The sequence below is a fragment of the Dama dama genome, chromosome 29 (genome assembly GCF_033118175.1).
Source record: "Dama dama isolate Ldn47 chromosome 29, ASM3311817v1, whole genome shotgun sequence".
In the NCBI taxonomy this organism is placed as follows: Eukaryota; Metazoa; Chordata; class Mammalia; order Artiodactyla; family Cervidae; genus Dama; species Dama dama.
In genome coordinates this window covers 47,337,523-47,365,496 of record NC_083709.1, presented here as the reverse complement: position 1 = coordinate 47,365,496, position 27,974 = coordinate 47,337,523, and the positions used below count along the sequence as shown (strand labels likewise).

Below are 27,974 nucleotides of genomic sequence, written 5' to 3'. Positions count from 1 at the left end.
ACGTGGAAATAGGAATGTGGGGAAGGGGCCTAGGAAAAGTCACGGCCCTGATTCCTGACTGCAGCTGCAGTTACTGTTATAGCTCTTGTAATGATCCATTTTGACTTCCCTAAAGCAGCAACTCTGACTTCTACAACTTCAGACCAAAGTCTTCCAGTGGGATACCTCTCCATGGTTATGCTCTATAACTGAGCCACAAAAAGCTCTGTCTTGAGCTGTCAGTTTCTTACAGAGGCCCTGGATATATCAGTATTTTATTTGAGTGTTCTTGATTAAATTCTTTCCCTCCATTCTCTTCCTGACTGTGACACAGGTGCTGGATGTCTGGGCTGGAGGGCAATCTTGAACAACACCATCCTATGCTTAACTCAGTTATCACTCATCATGTCTCCTGATACTCAGTCATTTTCTCCAGGCTACACTTCTACACCTCATCTTCTTCCCTTAAGGTGAGGGAATTAATTCCATATCCAGAACTCTACCCAGGCAGTTGAAGTGGTAACTTTTTTCCTGATAGCCTAGCATATTATTGATACAGAACCCTCATTTTTTACCTACTTTTGTTCTTTTTCATTGACCACTTATATGACAGTATTTGTTTAGCACCTATTTCATGTCAAACTTTGATTGATACTGGACATGTGATGGGGAAAGAAACAGATTTGTTTCCTGCCTTTATAGTCTGCAGGGGTGACTTTGAATGCTTATTCCATTGATTCTTCCAACACCTACCCCACCAGCCAAAGAATAGGTACATTGCTTGGACTGCATTGTATTTTTTTGCAACCTTTGTAGAATATGGTATCTGTGCTTGATGATTGTATCTCATCAATGATCTTTATGGTGATTATGATAAGGTTCTTCAGCACCAACCCTTTCTGATTTTAGAATTTGATTTCTGTTGTATACTCAATGCTATTCAATTTAAATTCATTGCATTATAACAATGTAATCTTAATAAAATGAGGGGTTCCTATATGGTCTAGGCATTATAAAGTAACTGTATTCAAACAAATGCAAATTGATAATCAAGAGTAATTAGAGAGAAAATTTGAGTTTTTTTTTAAGGGAATGAAATTGTAACCAATATATAACATAAAGCAAAATGCTTTGACATTCTCTTTGCCATCTATCTCTTATTTCCTTCCACATACTACATAAACTCGAAATAAAGATTTCTTCTTTTTATTCATCCCTCAAGTCAGGTACTGTACCTGGGCTTCACACATCTTTTGTCTTTCCTGCCTTCTGTGCATGACTTGTTTGTTATTATTGTCAGCCCAAGCTCTCTGGCTTACTTTTTTATTTTTCACTTAACCCATTACTTGGATTCTATGCAACCGTGGTTTGTTTGGTGTTTCGTTTTGTTTTGCTGAGTGGAGAAAAGTTTCTTGTAGGTCTAAGCAAGGAGAATGTGGTGGCTTATGCTCAAAAACCTGAACTCATATAATAGTGGTTCTTAAACTTTAGTGTGCCTCAGAATCATGGAATACTTGTTTAGAACACAAGTGACTCACCTCCAGAGTTTGATACATGAGATCTGAATTGGGGCTCAAGAATTTACATTTCTAACAAATTCCGTTAGTACTGTTACTGCTGGTCCAAGGATCACATTTTGAGAACTACTACTCTACAATATAGGAATATCTGGCAGCTGTTCCAGCAAATAATAATTTATCCCTGGGTAAGAAGCCTTTGTTATACACTGTATATAAATAACATTAGATGATTTCCTTATATGGTAATACAAAGCTTAAGAATTTTTGAGTCATCTTCTGTCAGCATATTTAACGTCCAGTAGGTAGGGGTTGTGTCTGATAGACCCCGGTATAATGCACAAAGAATAAAGAAAATGTTATTTTTTTGCTTGATTACATATACAAGAGACAGAAAAGTGGGGTTGGTATGAGGCTCTGAAGCCAGGTTCTCTGAGATTTGGTCCTGTTTCTGCAGAATTTCTGGAAGACCCTGGGAAAGTTAGCCTCTTGTGTCTCAATTTATTTCTTTTGAAATGAAGATAACAGAAGTAGCCATCTGTAGTTGTTGTGAGGCTCAAATGATTTACTATGTATAAAGCCTTTGAAGAACGACTGGTATATTGCACACACTCTGACATTACTTATTACCATCAGGAACCTGTTGTCTTCTCTGTTTTACCTCATGGGCTTCCCTGGTGGCTCAGATGGTAAAGAATCTGCGCTACAGGAGACCTGGGTTTGATCCCTGGATAGGGAAGATACCCTGGAGAAGGGAATGGCAACCTGCTCCAGTATTCTTGCCTGGAGAATTCCATGGACAGAGGTGCCTGGTGAGCTATAGTGACAGTGGAAAAAAAATCCAAATTAAACCAAAACAAAACTCCAACAAACAAAAACACCATTATACAAAAAGAGAAACCAAAGAAATAGCATTTTTTTTTTCTCCAAATGAATGGTTATATCAGTGTTCAGTGGGAGACAGTACTAGGTGTGGATGAAAGAAGAAAGTTATTTTCCTGGTTTTCCTCAGTTTCAGTTTGAGAAATGTAGCATGGTATATTAGTTTCTTTGACTGTTGAAACAAAAATGTCACAAACCGGAGACTTAAAACAAATAGAAATCTATTATTTCACAGCTTTGGAAAATCAAGGTGTTAGGAGTGCCATCCTCTCGCTGAAGCCTCTAGGAAAGATTTCTTCCTTGCCTCTTTTAGTCTCTGGCAGCCCCAAGTATTCCTTGCTGTGAATGTATCACTCCAGTCTCTGCCTCCCTTCCACATGGTTGTTTTTCTGTGTTGTCCCTGTCTTCTATACTCTTAAGGACTCTGATCTGTTGGATTAGGGTCCACCCTAATGACCTCCTCTTCACCTAATTACAAACAAAGACCCTATTTCCATATGTCACAGGTACAGGAGATTAGGATTTAAACATAACTTTTGGGGGAAGAGAATTCAGTCTGTAACAATGGGTTCAAGTCTGATCAATTATTAATAACAGTCATTTAAAATATATGGCATTTGCCTAAGTCTGATAAGACTGATTCTGTAGACTTTAAAGCACCTCATAGTCATTCAATTCAAATAATCTCAACAATAGTCAAAAAAGACATAGGTGACTTAAAAGCATTTTTTTTTTTCAGGTAAAGACATAGGTCACTGTGATAAATCTTAGGTCTCAAAGAGAACTGAGAGGACAGAAATGTCGATAAAGCAAGATTACCTGAAAGAAGGTGCTATCTTAGCACCAGTTGCCCCTGTGAGGAGGGAAACACTGGCTTTCCCTTTGGCTAATTCTCATGATGTAGAGATAAAGGAGAACAGGCTCAAAACCTTAGGAAGAGAAGGCACCAAGGGAAAGAAAAAGGGGGAAATAAAGGTGTAGTTAAAGATGAATTATAGATGTTGGAGGTATGTAACCAGTTAGGAGTGAAAATTAAAATTGAGAACTATGTCATTTATCATTTTCCGATTCATTTATATATTTCATAGGTAAAACTGAAATTCAGAGTATTTAACCACATTATTAAGATGCTTTAATATCAAATCAAATTTTCCTTTGATCAGTAGTGTAGGTACAATGGAATGACCACAACGTTACTGTGGCTATGGCCCAGAAAACTCACAAAATTATTAAGTTACAGAGAAAGTAGAGTGAAGTGATTGAGAAAAGAAAACTAAACAGTAGTGATAGGAGTGATGTTTTATAGGAGGAGGTATCTTTATTTTCTGCTAACCCATGGATTCTGTGTAATGTCTTCAGTTCAGTTCAGTTCAGTCTCTCAGTTGTGTCCGACTCTTGGTGACCCCATGAATCACAGCACGCCAGGCCTCCCTGTCCATCACCAACTCCCGGAGTTTACCCAAACTCATGTCCATCAAGTCGGTGATGCCATACAGCCATCTCATCCTCTGTCGTCCCCTTCTCCTCCTGCCCCCAATCCCTCCCAGCATCAGGGTCTTTTCCAATGAGTCAACTCTTCGCATGAGGTGGCCAAAGTATTGGAGATTCAGCTTCAGCGTCAATCCTTCCAATGAACACCCGGGATTGATCTCCTTTAGGATGGACTGATTGGATCTCCTTGCAGTCCAAGGGACTCTCAAGAGTCTTCTCCAACACCACAGTTCAAAAGCATCAATTCTTTGGCGCTCAGCCTTCTTAACAGTCCAACTCTCACATCCATACATGACCACTGAAAAAAACCATAGCTTTGACTAGACGGACCTTTGTTGGCAAAGTAATGTCTGTGCTTTTTAATATGCTATCTAGTTTGGTCATAACTTTCCTTCCAAGGAGTAGGCGTCTTTTAATTTCATGGCTGCAATCACCACCTCCAGTGATTTTGGAGCCCAAAAAAAATAAAGTCTGACACTGTTTCACCATCTATTTCCCATGAAATGATGGGACCAGATGCCATGATCTTAGTTTTCTGAATGTTGAGCTTTAAGCCAACTTTTTCACTCTCCTCTTTCACTTTCATCAAGAGGCTTTTTAGTTCCTCTTCACTTTCTGCCATAAGGGTGGTGTCATCTGCATATCTGAGGTTTTTTATACTTCTCCCGGCAATCTTGATTCCAGCTTGTGCTTCTTCCAGCCCAGCGTTTCTCATGATGTACTCTGCATATAAGTTAAATAAGCAGGGTGACAATATACAGCCTTGATGTACTCCTTTACCTATTTGGAACCAGTCTGTTGTTCCATGTCAAGTTCTAACTGTTGCTTCCTGACTTGCATACAGGTTTCTCAAGAAGCAGGTCAGGTGGTCTGGTATTCCCATCTCTTTCAGAATTTTCCACAGTTTATTGTGATCCACACAGTCAAAGGCTTTGGCAGTCAATAAAGCAGAAATAGATGTTTTTCTGGAGCTCTCTTGCTTTTTTGATGATACAGCGGATGTTAGCAATTTGATCTCTGGTTCCTCTGCCTTTTCTAAAACCAGCTTGAACATCTGGAAGTTCATAGTTCACGTCTTGCTGAAGCCTGGCTTGGAGAATTTTGAGCATTACTTTACTAGCGTGTGAGATGAGTGCAATTCTGTGGTAGTTTGAGTATTCTTTGGGATTGCCTTTCTTTGGGACTGGAATGAAAACTGACCTTTTCCAGTCCTGTGGCCACTGCTGAGTTTTCCAAATTTGCTGGCATATTGAGTACAGCACTTTCACAGCATCATCTTTCAGGATTTGAAATAGCTCAACTGTAATAGAATGTCTTAGATTGTGACTAATACTTATATAGTTATGCTTGACTTTATGATTGAAGATAGAATTCCAAAATTGCTGGGTAAATTTGATTTTTAAATGACATGCAGTTCAGCACAGGGAATATAGCCAATGCTTTATAATAACTATAAATGGAGTATTATCTACAAAAATTTTGAATCACAAAGAAATAAATGAAAGGCATCATATGGCCAAAAAAAAAAAAAAAAAAGACATACATTTTCCCTGTTGTAATTTGAGAGTGTTGTTTTTTTTTTTTCTTTTTAACATTTTCTTCTTATCATTCTACCATAATCCAAGTTATTTCATTGTGAATACTCTGACTCTACCAGATCTGGTAAAAGTTAAAAGGAGAAATTTGTCATAAGGAAGTTTCAAGATACCAGATACAGGAAGTTTCTTTGGGCCGTGTAAGGAAGAGGAAGCTGAAAACCTAAGAGAATTCATTCTTGGTACACTGTCTTTTTTTCTCCCAAAGCAAGTCAGCTTTCTATGCAACTCCACGTACATGAATACAGATAGAAATCTTACAACTTTAGAGCATGGGTAACTTACTCTAAAAGAACAAAATGTTTGAGCAACTGTCTTTGAATCCCAGTTCCAAATTCCTCAGCAGGGAGACCATAAATGATTCAGTTTGAATTAGGTGACAACTCATGGTATAATCAAGTTATGGGGGGCAGGGTCACAAACCATAACTCAGGGGCTAGAGGCTGACTACTCTGGGTGTAGAGGACATTTCTCAATGAAAGAGGGCAAAATCCTTAATCTAAATAAGGACACAGGAATTAACACTCTATAAGCTAATAATTGCTTCCCAGGTGGCCCAGTAGTAAAGAATCCACCTGCTAAGCAGGAGATGTGGGTTCAGTCTCTGGATGACAAAGATCTCCTGGAGAAGGAAATGGCAACCTAGGTATTCTTGCTTGGGGAATTACATGGACAGGAGAGCCTTGCAGGCTACAGTCCATGGGGTTGCAATAGAGGCAGACACAATTTAGCGACTAAACAACAACAAACTAATAATTATGCTGGGGGATTTCTACTCTTAAGAGTGAATCTTGGTGTGGATCTTTTTATAAAGAAACATATTTTTAGTGAATTGGTACTACAAATGTTTTAAGTTAAATTTTTATTGTAAAGTAGAGCATAATTCGGAGAAGGAAATGACAGCCCACTCCAGTATTCTTGCCTAGAGAGTCCTGTGGACAGAGGAGCCTGGTGGGCTGCCGTCTATGGGGTCACACAGAATTGGACACGACTGAAATGACTTAGCAGCAGCAGCAGCAGCAGCAGCAGCAGCAGCAGCAGCAGAACATAATTACATAATAGATGCTTTGCATATTTTGCCAAATAATCATCTTTACCTCAAGGAAGTTATTTATTCCTGGCTTACAGATGGGGTAATTAGTTTTTATGCACCAATATTAAACTTATCCAGTTATCTCAAGAGAAAGAGGGACCTGCTTGCCAGGAACACCTTTTTTCTTTGAGACTCTAATGAAGGATGAAAGGATTGATTTAGAGATAGAGATATAAATAAATGCAGAGGAAATTTTGAAAAAACAAATTTGCCATATCCAGCCAGACTCTGAAATGAATTGTCCTAAAATATGTGAATGATTCAAAGTAAAACAACATTGCTTGCTTATCTGTCTACCTGATGCACACTCCTGACTTTATCTTTTGGCATGTATTACTAGGCCTGGGGTAAATCAGCCTCTCTCCATAGCTCTTTTCTTGATGCCTTTAGAAGAGTAAATTTCTGTCCTGGAAGGAAACAAACTAATTTGTGGATTTATCCCCAGTCTTTTGTTTGGGCCTGTTTCCTGTTCCAAGGGGAATAACTTTCCTTTATCTTTTTCTGCTCTTAAGAGTGTTTTCATTATTTCATCAGCTAATGGCATGATTTATTTTTATACAAATGCAGAACATTGCGTTTATCTCTATTACAACTCAGCCCTTATCATTCTTGCCCACACAGTTCCATGTCATGCAATAAACTGTGACAAATGCTTCAGGATTACTAAGAAAATCCGACATTTTGGCAATATATATAAATTGTCCCTATCAAAACCATAATAGGCATTTAATAACTGTGCTAAGGGTTTAAAATATTTTTTCATCTAATCTTCAAAACAACTCTTCAAGGAAGATATTCTTATCCTCATTATACTGATGAGGAAATGGAAGCTTAGAAAATTTAAATGACTTCCTTGGTGAAAAGAGTAGTTCAAACCTGGGTCAGCCAGATTCCCTGAACCATGGATTTCTAACCTTTGCATCAAAACCACTTAAGGACTTTGTTGTTGTTCAGTTTCTCAGTTGTGTCTGACTCCTTGCAATCCCTTGAACTGCAGCACGCCAGGCTTCCTTGTCCTTCACTATTTCCCAGAGTTTGCTCAAACTCATGTCCATTGAGTCGGTGAAGCCATCCAACCATTTCATCCTCTGTCGCCCCTTCTCCTTCTGCCCTCAATCTTTCCCAGCTCAGGGTCTTTTCCAATGAGTTAGCTCTTCGCATCAGATGGCCAAAGTATTGGAGCTTCAGCTTCAGTACCAGTCCTTCCAATGAATATTCAGGGCTGATTTCCTTTACGATCGACTGGTTTGATCTCCGTGCTGTCCAAGGGAGTCTCAAGAGTCTTCTCCAGCATTGCAGTTGGAAAGCATCAATTCTTCGGCACTCAGCCTTTGTTACAGTATAAAAGGAAGTAAATGCCAAAGCTCCATCTCACATGTACTGTCAGTCTTGTTGCAGGTTTGGGTTGGGAATGACAATCAAGAACCAGTGCCACTGTATTCTATTACAAAGGGATAACAGAACTTGTGGCATAACACCCCATACTTGACAACTGACTGCTAATTTTTACTTCTAGCTATGACCTACAATCAGTTTTGAATCTAAATGTATTACCATCTAACCAAATTCACAGTTTTTGTTTTTCCATATTGTGTGAAAGAATGTCTTGAAAGACAGTCAGATGTCTTGGAATTTTCTTTTATTATATCAAAGAATAGAGGAAACTTTCTGAAATATTTGCCCTGGGAGCAAATTTCTAGCTATGTCACCACCAGGGATCACATAAAAGCATTAAAAAGTTCGCTACAGAGTGAAAAGAGCTAAACATTCCAGGGTAATATTGGCTTAAAATCATAGTATCTTGGTGACGAGAGAGGCTTTCACTATCAGAATGACAGTAAGTCAGTCACTTTATCTCTCTGTGTGGGTAGATTGATTTCTCAAGTTTATAAGCCTATGACTAATATAGTTCCCTTGTCCGCCCTCTCTTCCCTATCCAAATCACTAATATAAAAAAGAATGCTTTCCTCCACAAGACCACCTCAATATCCACTAGTTCTAAATGGCTTTTCCCTGCAAAAAGGCAGTGGACAGTAGCAGATACCATGCCTGGTTGAATAAACATATCATTGCAAAATTCAGAAATATTATTTACTAGAATGAATGTATCTGTACTGTTTAGAGTTCTTAAACAGGTTTTGTTTTTTCCCCTCTTAAAGAGAATACTTCCATTTCCACAGTTCAGATACTTTTCATTTTAACTGTAATGTTAAGGTCATCCTCAGCACTTTATGTTCTTTGTGTGGGTCTGTGTTCTGGTTTCTAATCTAGTTAACAGTTTTGTTTCTGGGGGAACTCTCATGATGGTTCCTGCTTGTAATTTCAGCCTAAATATTCTAAGCAGATTTTAGATCCGCTGTTGTGTCACAACTCCTATTTCTTTTTAGAAACTAAACAACAGCAACCACACAGCACTCTCTGGCATATTTTGCTTGTAAGACAGGAGCCATAGGAATGCAATTCCCCAGTATATCCCTTCCTAGGCGAAAACAGGGCTCCAGTTCATTATTTAAAGAAGTCAGTGTGGATTCAAGTCATTTCCTATCCTGCTATCATTTGCTCAAAGACCTTTTGCAATGGGTCTTATGTAAGAAGAAATGCAGGAGTTGCTTTGGTGAGATTTAAAGAAACAATTAAGTTCAAGCTAGACCTGAATTGCAGCATCATTTGTATGTGAAACAGGGGCTATAAATGTATCTGTTTTTTCGGATTCACAGAAGGCTAATGATGAGTGAAAAAGGCCCGACATAGTTGGATTACAGGCTACTGCTTTGGCCTCACCTCTTACCGTTGCCCCTTCCTTTACTGTTCTTCAGCCACTCTGACCTCTTTCCTGGTCCTTGAACTTGCCAAGCACATTCCCTTCTTAGGGTCTTTGGCTTTGCTAGTGTTTCTGCATGAAACTGTCTATACAGATAGCCACAGGACTGGCTCATTCTCCTTCTTCAGATCTCCACTCAAGTGTTCCTCTGGGAGGTCTTTCCTGGCCACTATAAAATAGCACACTGCCTCCCCACTTCCTGGTCCTTTACTTTTCCTAGTGGCAATTATACTCTGGCACGTTATAAATTTAAGGCTTTTTTTTTTTTTTTTTGGTCGCTGTATCAGAATACAAGCTCCAGTAGGGCAAGGGGTATGTGGGTTGTGTTCACATAGCATTTTTGGGGTCCTACCAAGAATGGCAAAACAGTAGGTGCTCAGTAAATTTGTTGAACCAATGAATGAGGCTCTTCGGGATGGTGGAAATTGTTTCTCATTTGCCTGGCACTGCCGCCAGTCCACAGGCATCTGGGCACTTCATCCCAGCCTCTTTCTTTCCAGCACAAGTGACTGATTGGAATCAGGCTCCCAGAACTGCACTGGCGCGAAATGGTGCGTTAGGAACGCGTTGCACCAAACCCTCGGCGCGACTTCCCTTGGCCTAGCGACCAGAGCTGTGGAACTACAGGTTTGTTGCACTCCGAACGTGGAAGGTAAAGCAGAAAAAGACAACCGTGAGCAGGACGGGGAAGTCTCTCTGCGGTGCCAGGTTGTACGCTGGGGAGCCCCTACCCGGCCGGGCTGACTCATTCCCAGCCGCCTTCACGGCGGGCGGCGGCCACGCACACGCCCATCTGCGGAGGGCCCGGCCCAGCTCAAGTTCCCCGCCCGCTCACGCCCAGGGGCCACCGCGGGAATCTCCGCGCACGCCAGTTTGTTTCCCGAGAAGCCCAGGTTCTGCGTAGCCAGTCGGCGGCCGCCCCCGGCGCGCGTCGGTGAAAGCGCAGCCTGGGTGGAGCGGCGCACGCGCAGTCCGGGGGAGCGCGCCAGGCGCCGGCCCCGCACCGAGGCGGTCTCTGCAGTGAACCAGACGCCAGGCCCGAGGCCAACTGGGAGGCTGAGTCGGACGTAAATAGGACGTTCCAGCCAGTGTCGCCTGCGGCGCTGAGAAGACGGTGTGAGTCCGGAGAGGGTGGAGACGACGACTGTGACGGGCTTCCCGGTTGCCCAAAGTGGGAGTGGTGTGGGTTGCAGGAAGGAGAGAGGAAGAGGAGCCGGAGCGGGCCGCAGCGGCCGACGCTAACGGCCTTCCTGAGCGCTGACAGGCTGGGCCCGCGTCCTGCTCGCTCCACAGCGCGCGCCGCCGCCTGGGCCCCTCGACCCCTTGGGTCCGGACTTGGCGGCAGCGCGTCGGAGCGGAGGGCTTCTATTGCAGCGCAGGGAAAGGCCAAATCTTCGCCGCCGAGGGATGTGAGTGAGAGCCGAACCCGCACGGGAGGGCCCCCGAGGTCTCAGCCTGGGGTACACTCGGACCTTTGCCTGCTCCAGGGGCTTCGCAGACCGTGGCCAGCCGGAGGCACCGGGTAAGAGCCGTCCCCTCGGGCTTGGGGGCGCGTCCTCGTCGCCACATCCGTGCGGCGGGTGAGTGTTATTGCTGCCTGGGCTCCAGGTGGAGGGCAGCAGTTGTCTTTCTCCTCCTCTCCACCCCGCTCCGCCTCCCCCGCTGCTAGTGTCAGTAAACTTCCCGGCAAGAAAATCCTCCTTTTTAGAAGGAAACCTCGGACGGAGTGTCTTGCTGTTGATAATTGCATCCTTATGTGCCTGATACTCCTCCTCGCCTTTACTTATCCCTCTTTAAAATTTCTAGACATCTGAACAGCCTGGAAAAGAGCATCTATTTCCCCTGGATTTCTGCGGTAGTAACTGCCGTTTTTTTTGTTTTTGTTTCCCTTTTAGGTTTCGGAAGCAGGCAAGGCAACAAGATGTGATCTGTTTCTCTTCTTCAGAAGAGGCCCTTCCATCCCCTTTCCCCGAAGGTGGGTAAGCGATCCTGACTGCAGTCCTTTTTCTCTGCGGTCCTTTTTCTCTGCAGCAAAGACGAGGGTGTTTTGAGGTGTGAGTCTGTGCGTAGGAAGGTTGGAAGCGTGTGTCGACAGGCAGGGCTCACTGTTGCTTACTTCTTTGAAAATTGCAGTGCTGAACTTTGAATGTTGCCCTGGGAGGGTAATTTTGCGCTTTATTGTTGTTCTTTAAGAAACAGTCGTTATTTATTTCTCTGCTGATTGTACATTGTTTTTCTTTGCAGAGAAAACGTCATCCAATACTCTTTCTCCTCAAGCAGCAGAAGATTCTTAATCTTTGAGGGAGGAACATTTTCAAGTAATAAGAGATACCTATTGAGAGGACACGTTAGCTGCTCTTGCTGGGGTTTCTGCTACCGCATAGAATGCTTCCTGGACAGTTTTATCTGCTTAAGTTTGCTTGTCGGTTGAATTTACCCATTTTGCTTTCCGGTGGTTATTAATCTGTCCGGAGGAACTCCTTTTCTCTGAATGAAAGGATAGAGGCAGCTGAATATGTCATAGGGGGAGGAGAAATGTGGAGAAGGAAACTGCAAGTGGGAATAAGCGATGACGATTGGTTTTGGTTTCATAATAGGTTTGTACAAGTTGGGCTACTGCAGGTATTCTGATGGAACACCCAGAGGATATTAAGATGAATAATCAACCTTTTTCCTCCCTTTCCCTTCCCCCTTTACCATTTTGGGTATGAGAATCCCTTGCTCCTGTGTGCATATATCTTTTAATATGTAACATATCTGCAAACTGGATGTGTCCAGCATTTGCCTTAACATGTATTTACCGGTACAGGAAAACTACAGTACTTGCTGACTAGATAAGCATACAATGCTTATTTCTTTCTCTGAGTATAGGAAGGGAACATGGTTTTTTTCTCTACTTCAACTGGCTGTTTCTGAAAGATGAGATGCTTTTTAGACCAAATAGGGACGGACCTTAACTTTGGGGTCAGATCTCGGTTTGAATTCTGGTGTTCCTGCCTTTTAATAGTGTTAATTTAAAATCTCTTTGAGCCTCACTCTCTTATAAGATTGCTGTGGAGATTGAATAAAATTACTCATGCAAAGTAGTACATTGCTTGGCCACTGTGAAAGTCATGGCTATTGTCCTGACTGGGTAGGCAAAGAAAGGATGTTAGAAAAGGGCAGGATGATTGCATAAGGTGATCTGCCAGTGACTAGTGTTTCTTCCTTTTTAGTCTAAGGAGAAAAAGGACTTTCATATCTTGAACTGGTTGAGGGGTCTTAGAGCCTTTTTATGGAAAGGTTTGACCCTTCTCTCTCCTCATGAATGCGTTACCCCCTGCATTTGTGCTGCCACTACCTACTGTTGTGCTGCCCTCTTGTGGTTAACCGGGCTAATAATTTTCTTTTGCTCCTCCCCTTTTTTTTCCCTTTTCTTTTCTATTTAGCCCCCTTCCCTTTGCTCCCAGTTTCTCAAATTGTGTGCTGGGGTGCCCCAGGGTGCCATTGAACTCAGGCTTGAACTGATAATTTGAGGTAGTTCACAGTTTCAACATTAGATTGACACATTCCTTTCTACAGTGTCATGTTTTCACATAGCTGTATTTTTAAAGGTTGCTCTGATAAAAAGCGACTACTGTAGGAAATAGAATACTGGAATGTGATGTTGTCCAGTTTGATTCCAAGTTTGAGAGTTTGTACAGAGCCCAACAAACACTAAATTATAAGGACATTAATACTTAAGTGGTTTGACACCACCCCCATGTAAGTATTTCTTTTGGTCTGGGGGTGCTATGAAAAAATTACTGAGTCTAAGGATTCCCTAAATGGAGAAAGTTTGGAAGCCTTTGCCTTAATTTTTGGTTGGCTTCAGATTTAAAAAAAAAAAATTAATGGAAAAACTGCATTTTTAAATGTTGTTCACTAATTGATGCCCTTCCCCAGCAAAGTTATTGATACAGTTATTAATACAAAGTTAGTGCCAGCTGATCACAGCTTAGGATGTTTACTTTCCTATTTAATATCTTTATAGCTACTATCTAGTTCCTTTATTTTACAGTGATCCTATTGCTTGTCATTCTGATTACTTTCTGGTTTCTCTAGTACTGGTTTTCTATTAGTATTTTTGACCATCTCCTTAAACTTAACTTTGCCCCATCATCTTTTTATGCCCCTTTGTAATTTCCTTCCCTCTGTTGGCCATACAGACTTTAAATTAGACATAATCTTTAAACTGCCTCTCGTTTATCTCACATACTAATGCATTCACCATATCCTATTCATATTTATTTTGTCATCCATACCTCTGCTTCTCCCACTTTTACTACCTGAATCCCAGGACTCATCCTCAGCCTAGAATATTGGAAGTCATATCAACCCCTTTGAATCCAGCATCTCTTCCTTCTATAAATACCACTCTGATACTCCTTTTTGTGGCACTCTCTTGCTCCCAAATCCTCAGTGGCCTCCCACATGCCACCTATTAAGTTGAACTTCTTTTTCCTGGCTTTCAAAATATTCTGTCATCAGTCCCTGCCCTGTTTATTCAGTTTTGTCTAAGGACCTTCAGCAAGCATCCTCTGCTCTAGTATTGCAAGCTGTGTCTCATACTTCCTAGTAACAGGTAAGCTTATTCTGTTTTTTAACTTTCACATGTTTTCCATCCTTCTTCCAGTAAGTCCGGTTCTACATCCTATTGCATGAGTCACTAGGTGTGGAATAACTGAGCAGAGCCTCAGTCTCCTCATCTGAAAACTGAGAATTGTACTTTTTCTGTAAGCTCGTAGTGAAAATTACATGATACGTGAAAAACCCTCAGGAATAGGGCCTGGCACATTAAGGACTCCCAGACGTAAAGTAAACTCCTTTAACAATAAACTATTGTCATAATTATACAATGCTCTGAATATAATAAGCTATTATTATTAAAACAATTTATTACCACTACTACTAAGTTAAAAGTTCCACCTCATTCGTGAAAATGTTTCTCACTAACTCTTGCTTTTTTCCTCTCTACAGTTCTATAGTTCTTTTAGTCTTAGCATATCATCATATAGTTTAATTATATATTATACTTTGGTTGTTTGATAATTATTTCTCTGTTAGCCACATCTTTTCAAGTTGATTGTGTATGAGAAACAAAATTTAGATTAAACCCACACACATACAAACCCACAATGCTGAGTACATGGGGAACATTCAAGAAATGCTGTGTATTAAAAAGGTATTTTAGGCCATTACCAGACAAATATTTATTCATATCTACAACATAAAGGTACTTTGCTATATATCCAAAAGAGATGCAGAAAAATGTAAAGCAGGTTCCTTTCCTTGAGGACTTATAATGTAATAGGGGAGATAGGCAAATAATAAAAGGTACAAATCTCTGATACCATATAAGGTTGAAGTGAGCAGACAAAGATCCAGAGAAGAGGTAGAGTCAAAACTGGGCAGAATTTGATTTTACATAAGAGGAAGGAACTTGTATAGGAAGTAAAGGCAAAATACGCAGGACAGGCTCAGAGAACAGTACATAACAAGTTGACTGAAGTGAAGGTTTGTGTGGGAGAGTAGTAAGAAATCAGGTGAAAATGTTTGGGATTAGATGGATGGATGTCTTTAAGTGCAGGGTTAGAAGAATGTACTTTGATTCATAGGTAATAGACAAGCTTTAAAGGTTTCACAGTGAGAAAGAACTTGCTTAAAAAAGGTATTTTAAGAAAATCACAGTGGCACCAGAGCTGGGTAGAGTATGAGTTGGAAAGAGAAGTGATAGACCTAGGAAATCATCTAGGCCTGGGGTAGTGAGAATTTGAATTTAGTAAAAATAAGACTGGAGAGATGTCACGCAAGACTTTGTTCTGGACTGGCTAAGGAAGGAAGATGTAGTGCGGGGAAGGGGAGGAGTAATCAGAGATGACTGAAGTTTTGATCCTCAGTGACGAGAAATTAGAGTGTTGAGAACATGTGCATTAGGAAACCTAGAGAGGTTTAAAAACATGGCCAAAGACACTCATTTAGTTGGTGACAAAAAAAAGAACAAGGATTTAATTAACGACTGTACTGACAGAAATAGGTATGAAATATTAGCTAGTTGATGGGGTACAGACATCTGGGCTTGTAGTTTGGATTTGTTGAGTTTGAGGTGACAGTGAGATAAGCATGTGCAAACAGATCACCAGAGAGTGGGACGATGTGAATAGAACTTAGTAAAGAAATGTAAGGCTGAAATTGTTGTGCTTAGAGAGAAAAGCAGGGGATCTGAGATTGAGCCTTGGGAACTGCACATACTTGGAGAGTGAGTGAAAGAAGAGGAATTGGCCAAGGCACCAAGACAGAGCAGTTAATATGAGAGGCAAGTGAGTGGGAAGGTTAAGAAGGTGGGAGTGGTTATCAAGTTGATCATGGTTGATCACTGCCAAAAAGTGAGAAGACTCACAATTGAAAAAGGTCTTATAAATGTTTACTGGTGTTTTTATTAATATAAAACCTAGAAAAGCAGAAGAAAGAAGAAAATTGCTTATGGTTTTCCCGTGCAGAAGTAACCACTGCTAATATTTTGTTCTCTCTAGTGTAACAGACAACCTCTGAATTTGATTTTTGGTTGATTGATGGAGACTTTTTTTCAAAGCTCTCCATCCCTGCGACTAATGATGAGAATTTTAGACATAGTAAAGACCAGAAGGTATTTTTTGAAAGAATGTTTGTCATTTATCTGTGTCCTCTCATATTGTACTACATAGGCCCCCATATTTCTTATGGGCATTATTCCTGCATTTGTATTATCTGAATGAGTGGACATTAAGTGGTTAGCATTAAGATATTTAGTGGTCTGTCAGGGTAGACAAATGACTGTTGGTGCAGTTGTATTGGTAAGATCTGAATAAAATGCTGCTGCTGCGTCTCTTCAGGCGTGCCCGACCCTGTGTGACCCCATAGATGGCAGCCCACAGGTTCCCCCGTCCCTGGGATTCTCCAGGCAAGAACACTGGAGTGGGTTGCCATTTCCTTCTCCAATGCATGAAAGTGAAAAGTGAAAGTGAAGTCGCTTAGTTGTGTCCGACTCTTAGCGACCCCATGGACTACAGCCTACCAGGCTCCTCCATCCATGGGATTTTCCAGGCAAGAGTTCTGGAGTGGGTTGCCATGATAAGGGTATTAATTGCTAAAAGAAAAGAGAAATTCTTATAGATAACTTAGAATACTGAAGGTAGCATATTTTAGGAGTATTCAGATTAGGAGAATTGGAAAAGGTAAAAGGAAGTGTTACCTGTTTTTGAAAACTGTATGGTAGAGCTACTCTGGAGGTGACTGAGGTAGATATAGTCTATGGGCTATTTGTTTTGCTTGAATGCATATTTTTATCTTCCCAAGAACACTCTTCTGCCTTCTTTGTTGATATCAGTCCTCGAGAATGGGGCATTCATTATTGATTACTAAGTTATTTTAGTTTAATAAATTCTGATTATGAAATATAATTCCACTAGGTAATATTTTTATAATATAAAAGGTAGTATCATGTGAGAAAGTATACTGTTTTGGAAATCAAGATCAAAGACTGAGTGCTGTTAATATGGTGTGTGACTTGGAGCAAATCACATAATCAAGTGAGTCTTGTTTTTTCCTCATTTAGAAAATGAAGGAGTTTTTAAAAAATTTAAGTTTAAGAGATAAATGGCTTAAATGTTTGTAACAAAAAAACAGCAGCCCTTTGCCTCTACCCGCTTCTCCCCCCATCTCTCATTCATGTTCATCAGGAAACCACTTACAAACCTTACGAGGGTGTCTTCTGGTACTTCCCTCTATTTTCTAAATAACACAACCTACCATCAATAGACCCTCTCCTCCAATTCTGTATCTGTGTCTATACTCTGCCCTTTCCCCCCTTTACAATGTATGTGCTGTTCAGTGTCCCATGTAAGGCTTCTTCATCTGTTTGGGTAGAGGAACCCATCCCCTTTTACCTTCAAGGACTTTACCATTGTATTTCTTTCTCTTTGTCTTGCATTCTCCATTTTTCCTCTACTGGATCATTTCCATTAGTATGTATTTTTGTTGCTATTGCTTTATGACAAGCCCATCCGAAAACTTAGTGAAATAAAATAGCTGCTTTATTAGACTCAGATGTTTTGAGTCAGTACTTAAGATCAGGCACATCAGGGATGGCTTGTTCCTACTCTTCAGTGTCTAGGACATCAGTTGGGAAGAGCTGCTAGCGGGGGTAATGTGAAGGCAGAGGACTAGAATCATCTGGAGGTATCTTCACTCACATGACTGGAAGTTGACACTGGCTGTTTGACTTGAGATCTCAGCTCAGGCTCTTCACTGGAGCACGTATCAATACATGTGGCTTGGACTTCGTTAAAACATCAGGGGCTCAGGATACTTGGCTGTCTTACATGATGAGTCAGGGTTTAAAAGTGAGTGTTTCAGTGAACATGGCGAAGGTAGGGTGAAGAATAGACTCTGTTAATCATGTTATTGAACTAGGTTCACTTGCCTGATGTGCAGCAAGACACATGCTGAGGTAGTAAGTTCGCAGCAGAGAAAATGTTTACTCACAGGTCACAGCTAAGTGAGGAAACCGGAGAACAAATCTCAAATTTGTCTCCCTAAAGGTGAAGGTTTTGAGATATTTAAGGGATAAAGGAGCAGGGTGGTCTGAGGCACGGGGAAGGGTGATTGGATGCAGGCAAAAGGTATAGTGATTGAAGTTCTCCACGGAACTGAACTACATGCTTCTTCACGGGGTGCATGTTCAGAAATTGGTGGCATTAGCATGATCTGAGGGTGGAGTTTTTAGCCTTCTGATATAAAAAGGTGATGCATTGGATACTCAGGTAGGCGTAGTTGAATTAGACTGGTGGTCTCAGCTGGTTTGAGCTTGTCAAGATCTAGCTCTGAGTTCCTGAGAAACAACTTAAGCAACCATTATTATAGTGATTCATACATCAAAGGTGTTATCTATGAGAAAGCTATTGGGAGTTTAGATATATTGCTTGGCTAGTGACTGTTAGCTATATGGATTCTTAAAAAATTTTACTTAATTATTTTCGACTGTGCTGGGTCTTTTTTGCTTTGTGCAGGCTTTCTCTAGTTTCATTGAGTGGGGGCTGCTCTCCAGTTGCAGTGTAAGGGTTTCTCATTGCCCTGGCTTCTCTTGTTGCAGAGCATGGGCTCTAGTGCACGTAGGCTTCAGTAATTGTGGAATGTGGGCTCCGTAGTTGTGGCTTATGGGCTCTGGAGCATGGGCTCAGTAGCTGTGATGCACAGGCTTAGCCGCCCCACCGCATGTGGAATTTTCCCGAACCAGGGATTGAACCCATGTCCCTTACGCGGAAAGGTGGATTCTTAACCACTGGACCACCAGGGAAGTCCTTGAGTTTACTTTTGTGTATGGTATTATGATGTGTTCTCATTTCATCATGTAAATTTCATCATACATGTAAATTCATCATGTAAATTTCATCATACATGTAAAACATGTAGCTGTCCAGTTTTCCCAGACCACTTATCGAAGAAACTGTCTTTTCTCCATTGTGTATTCTTGCCTCCTTTGTCATTGATTAGGTGACAGTAAGTGTGTGTCACCTGGTAGATATTTCGTCAGTGTCCATTTTATGCTGTGCACTGCATGTATTCCTGGAGAGGGAAATGGCAACCCACTCCAGTATTCTTGCCTGGAAAATCCCATGGACAGAGGAGCCTGTCAGGCTACAATCTGTGGGGTCACAAAGAGTTGGACACGACTGAGCGACTAAACCACTGCATATATTATTAAGGATAAGTCAGTGAATATCATCTTTAATATCGTGGTATTCTCTTGACTAAGTATACTAAGGATCCAGATGTAAAGAGAAGTATAATGTGGCAGTGAAATAAAGGCATATACTCATTGCAGAGATTGTCTCTTAGGAACAGTTACAGTAACTGTCAAGTAATTTTTAGATTTTGTTATGCCTTTTAAGAGTTTCCTTTTTAAAAAAAATTTTTTTTTCGAACATGCTTCCTTGTGGTCAGTTTTTATAAATGTTCCATATGTGCTCGAAAAATATATTTTAGGTGGAAAGTTGTAATATATTTGTCATTTTTCTAGTGGATTGTCTCTTATCAGTTTATGGAGCTCTTTGTGTATTAGAGATATTCTTTGATAAATGAATTGCAAATATTTCCCTCAGTCTGTTTGTCTTTTGATTTTGTTTATGGCCCTCTTTCTCTAGAGAAATCGAAAATTTAATATAATGGATCTTTTTCTTTATTGTGGAGGTAGAAAACTTAAATGACTAAAGTGTCATCAATGAATATAAAGGGTCTTGTTATGGAATATAGTAGGGAGAAGTGGAGATTATGGGGAACTGGGGAATGCCTGTCCTGCCTAAGGCATTGAAATTGAAGTGAGAATAAGAAAACTACTTTATTAGTCAAGGAAAATAGGGACTCAGACACTCAATTTGTGTGACTTGTTAAATTGATTTTGAGTTTTCCATTTGGTGTAAGAAAGTTTTTCCATTCCTTCTCTCAAAGATTCTTCCAGTATTTTTATTGTTTTGTTTTTTACATTAAAAATTTAATTCATATATAATTTATTATTTATTTATTTTTGGTCACACTGGATTTCCATTGCTATGCATGGACTTTGTCTAGTTCCAGTGAACAGCGAAATCCCATGGACAGAGAAGCCTGGCAGGTTATAGTCACAGGGTCACAAAGAGTTGGACACAACTTAGCGACTAAACAATAATATAGTTATAGCATATTTTCTCCAGTTGTACTGTCAGTTATGCCAGTGCTTTTTTTTTTATTTTTTTATTAGTTGGAGGCTAATTACTTCACAACATTTCAGTGGGTTTTGTCATACATTGATATGAATCAGCCATAGATTTACACGTATTCCCCATCCCGATCCCCCCTCCCACCTCCCTCTCCACCCGATTCCTCTGGGTCTTCCCAGTGCACCAGGCCCGAGCGCTTGTCTCATGCATCCCACCTGGGCTGGTGATCTGTTTCACCATAGATAGTATACATGCTGTTCTTTTGAAATATCCCACCCTCACATTCTCCCACAGAGTTCAAAAGTCTGTTCTGTATTTCTGTGTCTCTCTTTCTGTTTTGCATATAGGGTTATCGTTACCATCTTTCTAAATTCCATATATATGTGTTAGTATGCTGTAATGTTCTTTATCTTTCTGGCTTACTTCACTCTGTATAAGGGGCTCCAGTTTCATCCATCTCATTAGGACTGGTTCAAATGAATTCTTTTTAACGGCTGAGTAATATTCCATGGTGTATATGTACCACAGCTTCCTTATCCATTCATCTGCTGATGGGCATCTAGGTTGCTTCCATGTCCTGGCTATTATAAACAGTGCTGCGATGAACACTGGGGTGCACGTGTCTCATACCTCAATATAATAAAAGCTATATATGACAAACCCACAGCAAGCATCACCCTCAATGGTGAAAAATTGAAGGCATTTCCCCTGAAATCAGGAACAAGACAAGGGTGCCCACTCTCACCACTACTATTCAACATAGTGTTGGAAGTTCTGGCCACAGCAATCAGAGCAGAAAAAGAAGTAAAAGGAATCCAGATAGGAAAAGAAGAAGTGAAACTCTCACTGTTTGCAGATGACATGATCCTCTACATAGAAAACCCTAAAGACTCTACCAGAAAATTACTAGAGCTAATCAATGAATATAGTAAAGTTGCAGGATATAAAATTAACACACAGAAATCCCTTGCATTCCTATATACTAACAATGAAAAAACAGAAAGAGAAATTAAGGAAACAATACCATTCACCATTGCAACAAAAAGAATAAAATACGTAGGAGTGTATCTACCTAAAGAAACAAAAGACCTATACATAGAAAACTATAAAACACTGATGAAAGAAATCAAAGAGGACACAAACAGATGGAGAAACATACCGTGTTCATGGATTGGAAGAATCAATATGCCAGTGCTTTTTATAAAAACGAAATATCCTTTTCTATTGCATAGCAATGTCATCAGATTACACTATAGATTTAGATTTATTTCTGGATGCTCTTTTGGTTCCCTGATCTGTCTAGTGTATACCAGTACTATTTTGGCCAGGGTTGTTTTATATATTCTTTTCCATTATGGTTTATCACACTGTATTCAGTATAATTCCCTGTGCTATACATTAGGACCTTGTTTTTTATCCATTCTATTTGTAATATTTTACATCTACCATCCCCAAACTCTTAGTCCATCACTCTGTTTTCACTCCTCCCTGTCGGCAACCACACTTTTGTTCTCTGTATCTACTAGTCTGTTTTGTAGTTGGTTCATTTGAGCTGTATTTTAGGTTCAACATGTGATACCATATGCTATTGATATTTGTCTTTCTCTTTCTGGCTTACTTCACTTAGCATGCTAATCTCTAGTTTTATCCATGTTGCTGCAAGTGGCATTATTTAGTTCTTTTTTATGGCTGAGTAGTATTCCATTGTATATATCTACCTTGCTTCTTTATCCATTCATCTTTTGATGGACAGTTAGGTTGTTTCCATGTTTTGGCTGTTGTGAACAGTGCTGCTGTGAACATAGGGGTGCATGTACTTTTAAAAAATAAATATGGAACTTTTAATCAGTTTTTAATTATTTAGTTATTTTTGACTGTTCTGGGTCTTTGTTGCTGTGCGCAGGCTTTCTCAAGTTGCAGCGAGCAGTGGCTGCTCTCTAGTTGTGGTGTGCAAGCTTCTCATTGCAGTGGCTTCTCTCGTTGTGGAGCATGGACTGTGGAGTGCTCAAGCTTCAGGCGTTGTGGCTTGCGGGCCCTAGAGAGAGGGCTGGGTAATTGTGGCACATAGGCTTAGTTGCTCCACAGCATTTGGGATCCTTCTGGACTAGGAATTGAAGCAGGGTCCCCTGCTTTGCTAGGCAGATTATGACTACTGGACCACCATGGAGGCCTCTGCATTTGCTTTTTTGAATTATAGTTTTGTTTGGGTATAATGCCAGGAGTGGAATTGCTGGGTTATATGATAATTCTGTTTTTAGTTTTCTGAGGAACTGTCATACTGTTTTCCATAGTGGCTGTGCCAGCTTGCTTTCCCACCAACAGTGTAGGAGGGTTCCCTTTTCTCCAGCTCCTCTCTAGCATTTGTTATTTGTAGACTTTTTAATGATGGCCATTCTGACTGGTGTGAGGTGGTACCTCATTGTAGTTTTTATTTGCATTTCTGTAATAATTAGTGATGTTGAGCATCTCTTCATGTGCCTACTGGTCATCTGTGGAATATACACATTTTTATTTGATGGGATTCTTGTTACTATTAAGATAGTGTTAAGTTACTGTTCCTCTTCATTAATCCAGAGAAAGGGTTATTTTATCCTATTACAGCATTTATAAGTGTATTTCAAATAAAGAGTCTATAAATGCACAAGTAAAGAAATGTCAGTAAATAGCCAGTGACTTTTTGTACCATCTTGGTTTAATCCCTTGGTTCATGGGCTTCCCTGGTGACTCACTGGTTGAGAACCCACCTGCCAATGCCGGAGACAGGGGCTTGATCCCTGGTCCTGGAAGATCTCCTGGAGAAGGGAATGGCAATCCACTTAAGTATTCTTGCCTGGGAAATCCCATGGACAGAGAAGCCTGGCAGGCTACCATCCATGAGTTCCCAAAAGAATCAGACATTACTTAGCAACTGAATGACAACATCAGTTTCACAGAGGATCTTTTTCTCTAGCAAACACTTGGAAGTTTTAGATAATGTAAGTATATAGCAGTTCCCCTCCCTCAACCAAATTACTTTGGTTTTAAAGCATTAAAACCCCTTCTGTTTACAAAATTTAGCCTGAGGCTTTAGACTAAATGTGCCACTACATGTGGAGATCCTTACTCTTGATCAGTGATGCTTTTAAGGAAAACTTTTGATTAAAAGGGGAAAATGTGAAATAAAGAAGAAACCTCAGCTAAAATTGAGACAGGCCTGTATGGGGATCTCTCAGGTCCTGCCATTCACCTACCCAGGTAAACTGAAAACTGTATGCTTCCGTTATTGACACGAAGGAAGCTTCCCAGGTGGTACAGTTGGTAAAGAATCTACCTTCTAAGTGAAGGAGACGCAAGAGATATGGGCTCGATTCCTAGGTTGGGAAGATCTTCTGGAGAAGGAAATGACAACCCACTCCAGTATTCTTGCCTGGAAAATTCCATGGACAGAGAAGCTTGGCAAGCTATAGTCCATGAGGTCACAAAGAGCTGGACACGACTAAGCACGCACACTATTATTTATACCATTATAACTCCAAAGACATAACCTATTTTAATGTAACCAATGACCTTAAACTAGCTTTCATTTACCAAAATTTAATCCTGTTGAATAGATCATGTGAACTTGAAAAGCATTTTGGGTTATATTCTGTGATATTTCTTTGATTAATGCAAGTGCTTGTTTGTTTTTAAGCAAATAGAACTCTTTTACAAGCAAATTTTAGCAGTACTATCTGAAGGTAGAAAAGAAAACAAAACCCACATGTCTACAACACCTATATACACATGAACACGCAGACAGATGCAAACAGGAACTGTTTGATTTAAAATTTTAGCCATATAGTGATACAAACCCAGAAGAATAATAGATGCAAAATGTATTTGCGTCCTGTAAGGGTCTTTTTAGTGCTGTTTTTGGAGTCAGTTTCATTTTTTAGAAGCTTCTGCATGCCAATCAAAAAATGCTTTTTATTGTCTCACAAGAGGTTTGGAATCCTCTCTTTAGGTGGACTTATTTAAAACAAATGTTTCCCCTTTGAATGGGAAGGGTCACTTACCTAACAAAAGGAAACAGAAGGCAAGTTTTCTCCTAGGAGTTTTGTAGTCTGTGTTACCAAAATCTACCAAAAATCTAGGGTAGTTGTTATTTAACACTTTTCTTCTAAATATTTACTTGCTCAAGTTAACTTCAAAACAGTAATTAGGATTATAGCATTTGAATCTTCACAGGGTCCAATTTTAAAGGGGTAGGTTTTTGCAGAGGAAGAAATAGGCATGGAGGTGGGACCTGAGCACAAAATAGCTGCTGGGATGTAGTTTGAGACTAATGGGTGATCAGGGAAGACACACGATGGCTCTTGAGACAAAGAAGTTGGGGGAGGGTGAGGTGTAGGAAGCTTCAGAAGCCATTTTGTTCTTTTTTAGTTTTTGTTGTTGTTTTTGTTGTTTCATCCAATTTAGAAATGTTATCTTACAAAGTGGAAATTTTAGAGTTTTGTGTACATTTGGATTAGTTTTGTTTAATTATAGAACTCTAGTCCTCCACTTTAATCTTAAGCAAAACAAGTTTGGGGAGATTGAAAATTCCCCATACAGCCCATTGTAATTCTGATTACTTGTAGTTTGTTCAGGTCACTTAGTTAAAAGTGCACATGCTGGGGTCCATGGTTTTTAAACATGAAATTGTCCAGAGTCCTGAAAGGCGGGCTCTGTCTGCTTAGAGCATTTAGGTGACCAGAATCTGCCCCCCTCCAAAACCCCTCACTACTACACACTGTAGAAAGCAACTGAGTGCTCTCCAAAGTCAGAGCCTCAAACCTGAAAGGACCAAACCTCTCCAGATGCTGAGTAAAGTCAGAAAGCTCAAAGTGCAGAAGGAACGGAGCTTGGAACCTAAGAGGACACTTACTTACCGAACTTCAATGCATGAAACAGGGCTCTCAAAGCCAATGCACTGGGACAACCCAGAGGGATCAGATGGGGAGGGAGGTGGGATGGGGGGTTTGGGACAGGGGGACACATGTACACCAGTGGCTGATTCAGGTCAATGTATGCCAGAAACCACCACAGTATTGTAAAGTAGTTAGTCTCCAATTAAAATCAATTAATTAGTTAAAAAAAGCTGGCAATAGCTCATTGAAGTGATGAGCACAAGGGCCTTGGTGTTGGTACCTTGCTTGATTCCGGGATTCATTGTCTCAGGGTTCACCTGCTTTGGGTCCCACTTCTGACACCAAAAATGTCAGCTTTAATAATACATTTGCCATTTATTTTACCAGCAAAGTTGGTTTATTTGGAAAGAGCCAAAGAGATTGCAGTTTTGGAAATGCAAGCTATGGTGAACCATGGGCAAATTTAGAGAACAAAGAGGGGGAACTTACTTTTATAAGGAAAAAGGGGAAACTTGGAGGGACCCTTAACCAAAGAGTCCATTGGCAGAAGCTGGGAATTCAGGGTATGGTGGATTCTCATTGGTGGGCATCTATAGTCTGATTGGCTGAGCTGTCATGGAGCAGAGAGAAGTTTTCTTCTTCCCCCTGGTTAATAAAGCAGAGGCACCTTCCTGTCAGAAATGTAGGCATGTCTTTTCCTGCTTGGAGCAATGGATGATGCATAGTGGTGCCTGAGAGGTCCCGCTGCAGGCTGTCCCTACTCCGAATTTAGCTGAGATTTCTTTGGTTAATTACACACTTTATGTAATAGTCTTCGCCCCTTCATGGATCACAGCCTTGTCCTGGCAAAGGGGTTTGCTTACCTCAGTGAAGCTATGAGCCATGCCATATAGGGCCACCCAAGGTGGGCAGGTCATAGTGAAGAGTTCTGACAAAACATGTCCCTCCTCCCACTGGAGGAGGGAATAGCAAACCACTCCAGTATTCTTGCCGTGACAACCTTATGAACAGTGTGAAAAGGCAAAAGAAGACACGACACTGGAAGATGAGCCTCCCAGGTTGGAAGGTGTCCAATATGCTACTGGAGAAGAGTGGAGGGCAATTACTGATAGCTCCAAAAAAAATGAAGTGGCCAGGCCAAAGCGGAAATGACTCTCAGTTGTGGATGTGTCTGGTGGTGAGAGTAAAGTGCGATGCTGTAAAGAACAATATTGCGTAGGACTTGGAATGTTAGGTCCATGAATCAAGGTAAATCAGATGTGATCAAGCAGGAGATGGCAAGAGTGAATATTAACCTCTTAGGAATCAGTGAACTAAAATGGACAGGAATGGGTGAATTTAATTCAGCTAGCCATTATATCTACTACTGTGGGCAGGAATTCCTTAGAAGAAATGGAGTGTCCCTCATAGTGAACAAAGGAGTCCAAGATGCAGTATTTGAATGCAGTCTCAAAAATGACAGAATGATCTTGGTTCATTTCCAAGGCAAACCATTCAACATCACAGTAATCCAAGTCTGTGTTCTAACCATCGGTGCCAAAAAAGCTGAAGTTGAACAGTTCTCTGAAGACCTACAACACCTTCTAGAACTAACACCAAAAAAGATGTCCTTTTCATCATAGGGGACTGGAATGCAAAAGTCAAGAGATACCTGGAGTAACAGGCAAGTTTGACCTAGGAGTACACAATGAAGCAGGGCAAAGGCTAACAGAGTTTTGCCAAGAGAATGCACTGGTCATAGCAAATGCCCTCTTCCAACAACACAGGAGAAGACTACGCATGGACTTTACCAAATGGTCAATACTGAAATCCTATTGCTTTTTTTCTTTCTAAGTGACTATACATACAGCAAAAACAAGACCTGGAGCTGACTATGGCTCGGATCATGAGCTCTTTACTGTAAAATTCAGGCTTAAATTGAAGAAAGTAGAGAAAACCACTAGGCCATTCAGGTATGACCTAAGTCAAATCCCTTATAATTATACAGTAGAGGTGATGAACAGATTCAAGGGATTAGACCTGGTAGACAGAGTACTTTATAGACAAGGTTCATAACATTGTACAGGAGGCAGTGACCAAAACCATTGCAAAGAAAAAGAAACGCAAGAAGGCAAAGTGATTGTCTGAGGAGGCCTTACAGATAACCTGAGGAAAGAAGAGAAATGAATGGCACAGGTGAAAGGTAAAGATATACCCAACTGTATGTAGAGTTCCAGAGAATAGCAAGGAGAGATAAGAAAGCCTTCTTAAGTGAACAATGCAAAAAAGTAGAGGATAACAGTAGAATGGGACAGACTAGAGATCTCTTCAAGAAAATTGGAGCTATCACAGGACTATTTCATGCAAGGTTGGTCATGATAAAGGACAGAAACGGTAAGGACCTAGTGAAGCAGAAGAGATTAAGAAGACATGGTAAGAATACATAGAAGAACTGTACAGAAAGATCATTATGGCCTGGATAACCACGATGGTGTGGCCACTCACCTAGAGCTAGACATCCTGGAGTGTGAGGTCAAGTGGGCCTTAGGTAACATTACTACAGACAAAGCTAGTGGAGGTGATGGAATTCCAGCTGAGCTATTTAAAATCTTTTAGGATTATCTTCTATGTATATGAGACTATACCTGGTTTGAGGCTTCCCAGGTGACACGAGTGGTAAAGAACCCGCCTGCCAGTGCAGGTTAGACGTGACAGACACAAGTTTGATCCCTGGGTTGGGAAGATCCCCTGAAGGAGGGCACGGCAGCCCACTCTAGTATTCTTGCCTGGAGAGTCCCATGGTCACAGGAGCCTGGTAGACTGCTGTCCGTGGAGTTGCACAGAGTCGGACATGACCAAAGTGACTTAGCATGCATGCATATGCTCGGTTTACATAAATGTTTACTTTTCTCTAAGTCAACTGCATAGAGCTCTTTACCAATTAATTATCAATTAATTAGCAATTACCAATTAATTAGCAATACCATCTGGAGGTGGA

General features: G+C 40.7%; 1 protein-coding gene across 1 annotated transcript; it reads left to right on the top strand.

Moving 5' to 3' along the window:
* The first annotated feature begins 8,388 nt into the window (after positions 1-8,388).
* Positions 8,389-19,525, top strand: LOC133048763 (translation initiation factor IF-2). Its single transcript, XM_061132526.1, has 5 exons — positions 8,389-8,394; positions 9,983-10,249; positions 10,320-10,900; positions 11,274-11,353; positions 11,623-19,525. The coding sequence occupies exons 1-5, from the start codon at positions 8,389-8,391 to the stop codon at positions 11,670-11,672; spliced, it is 984 nt and encodes a 327-aa protein (XP_060988509.1). The 3' UTR covers positions 11,673-19,525.
* The last annotated feature ends 8,449 nt before the right edge of the window (positions 19,526-27,974 follow it).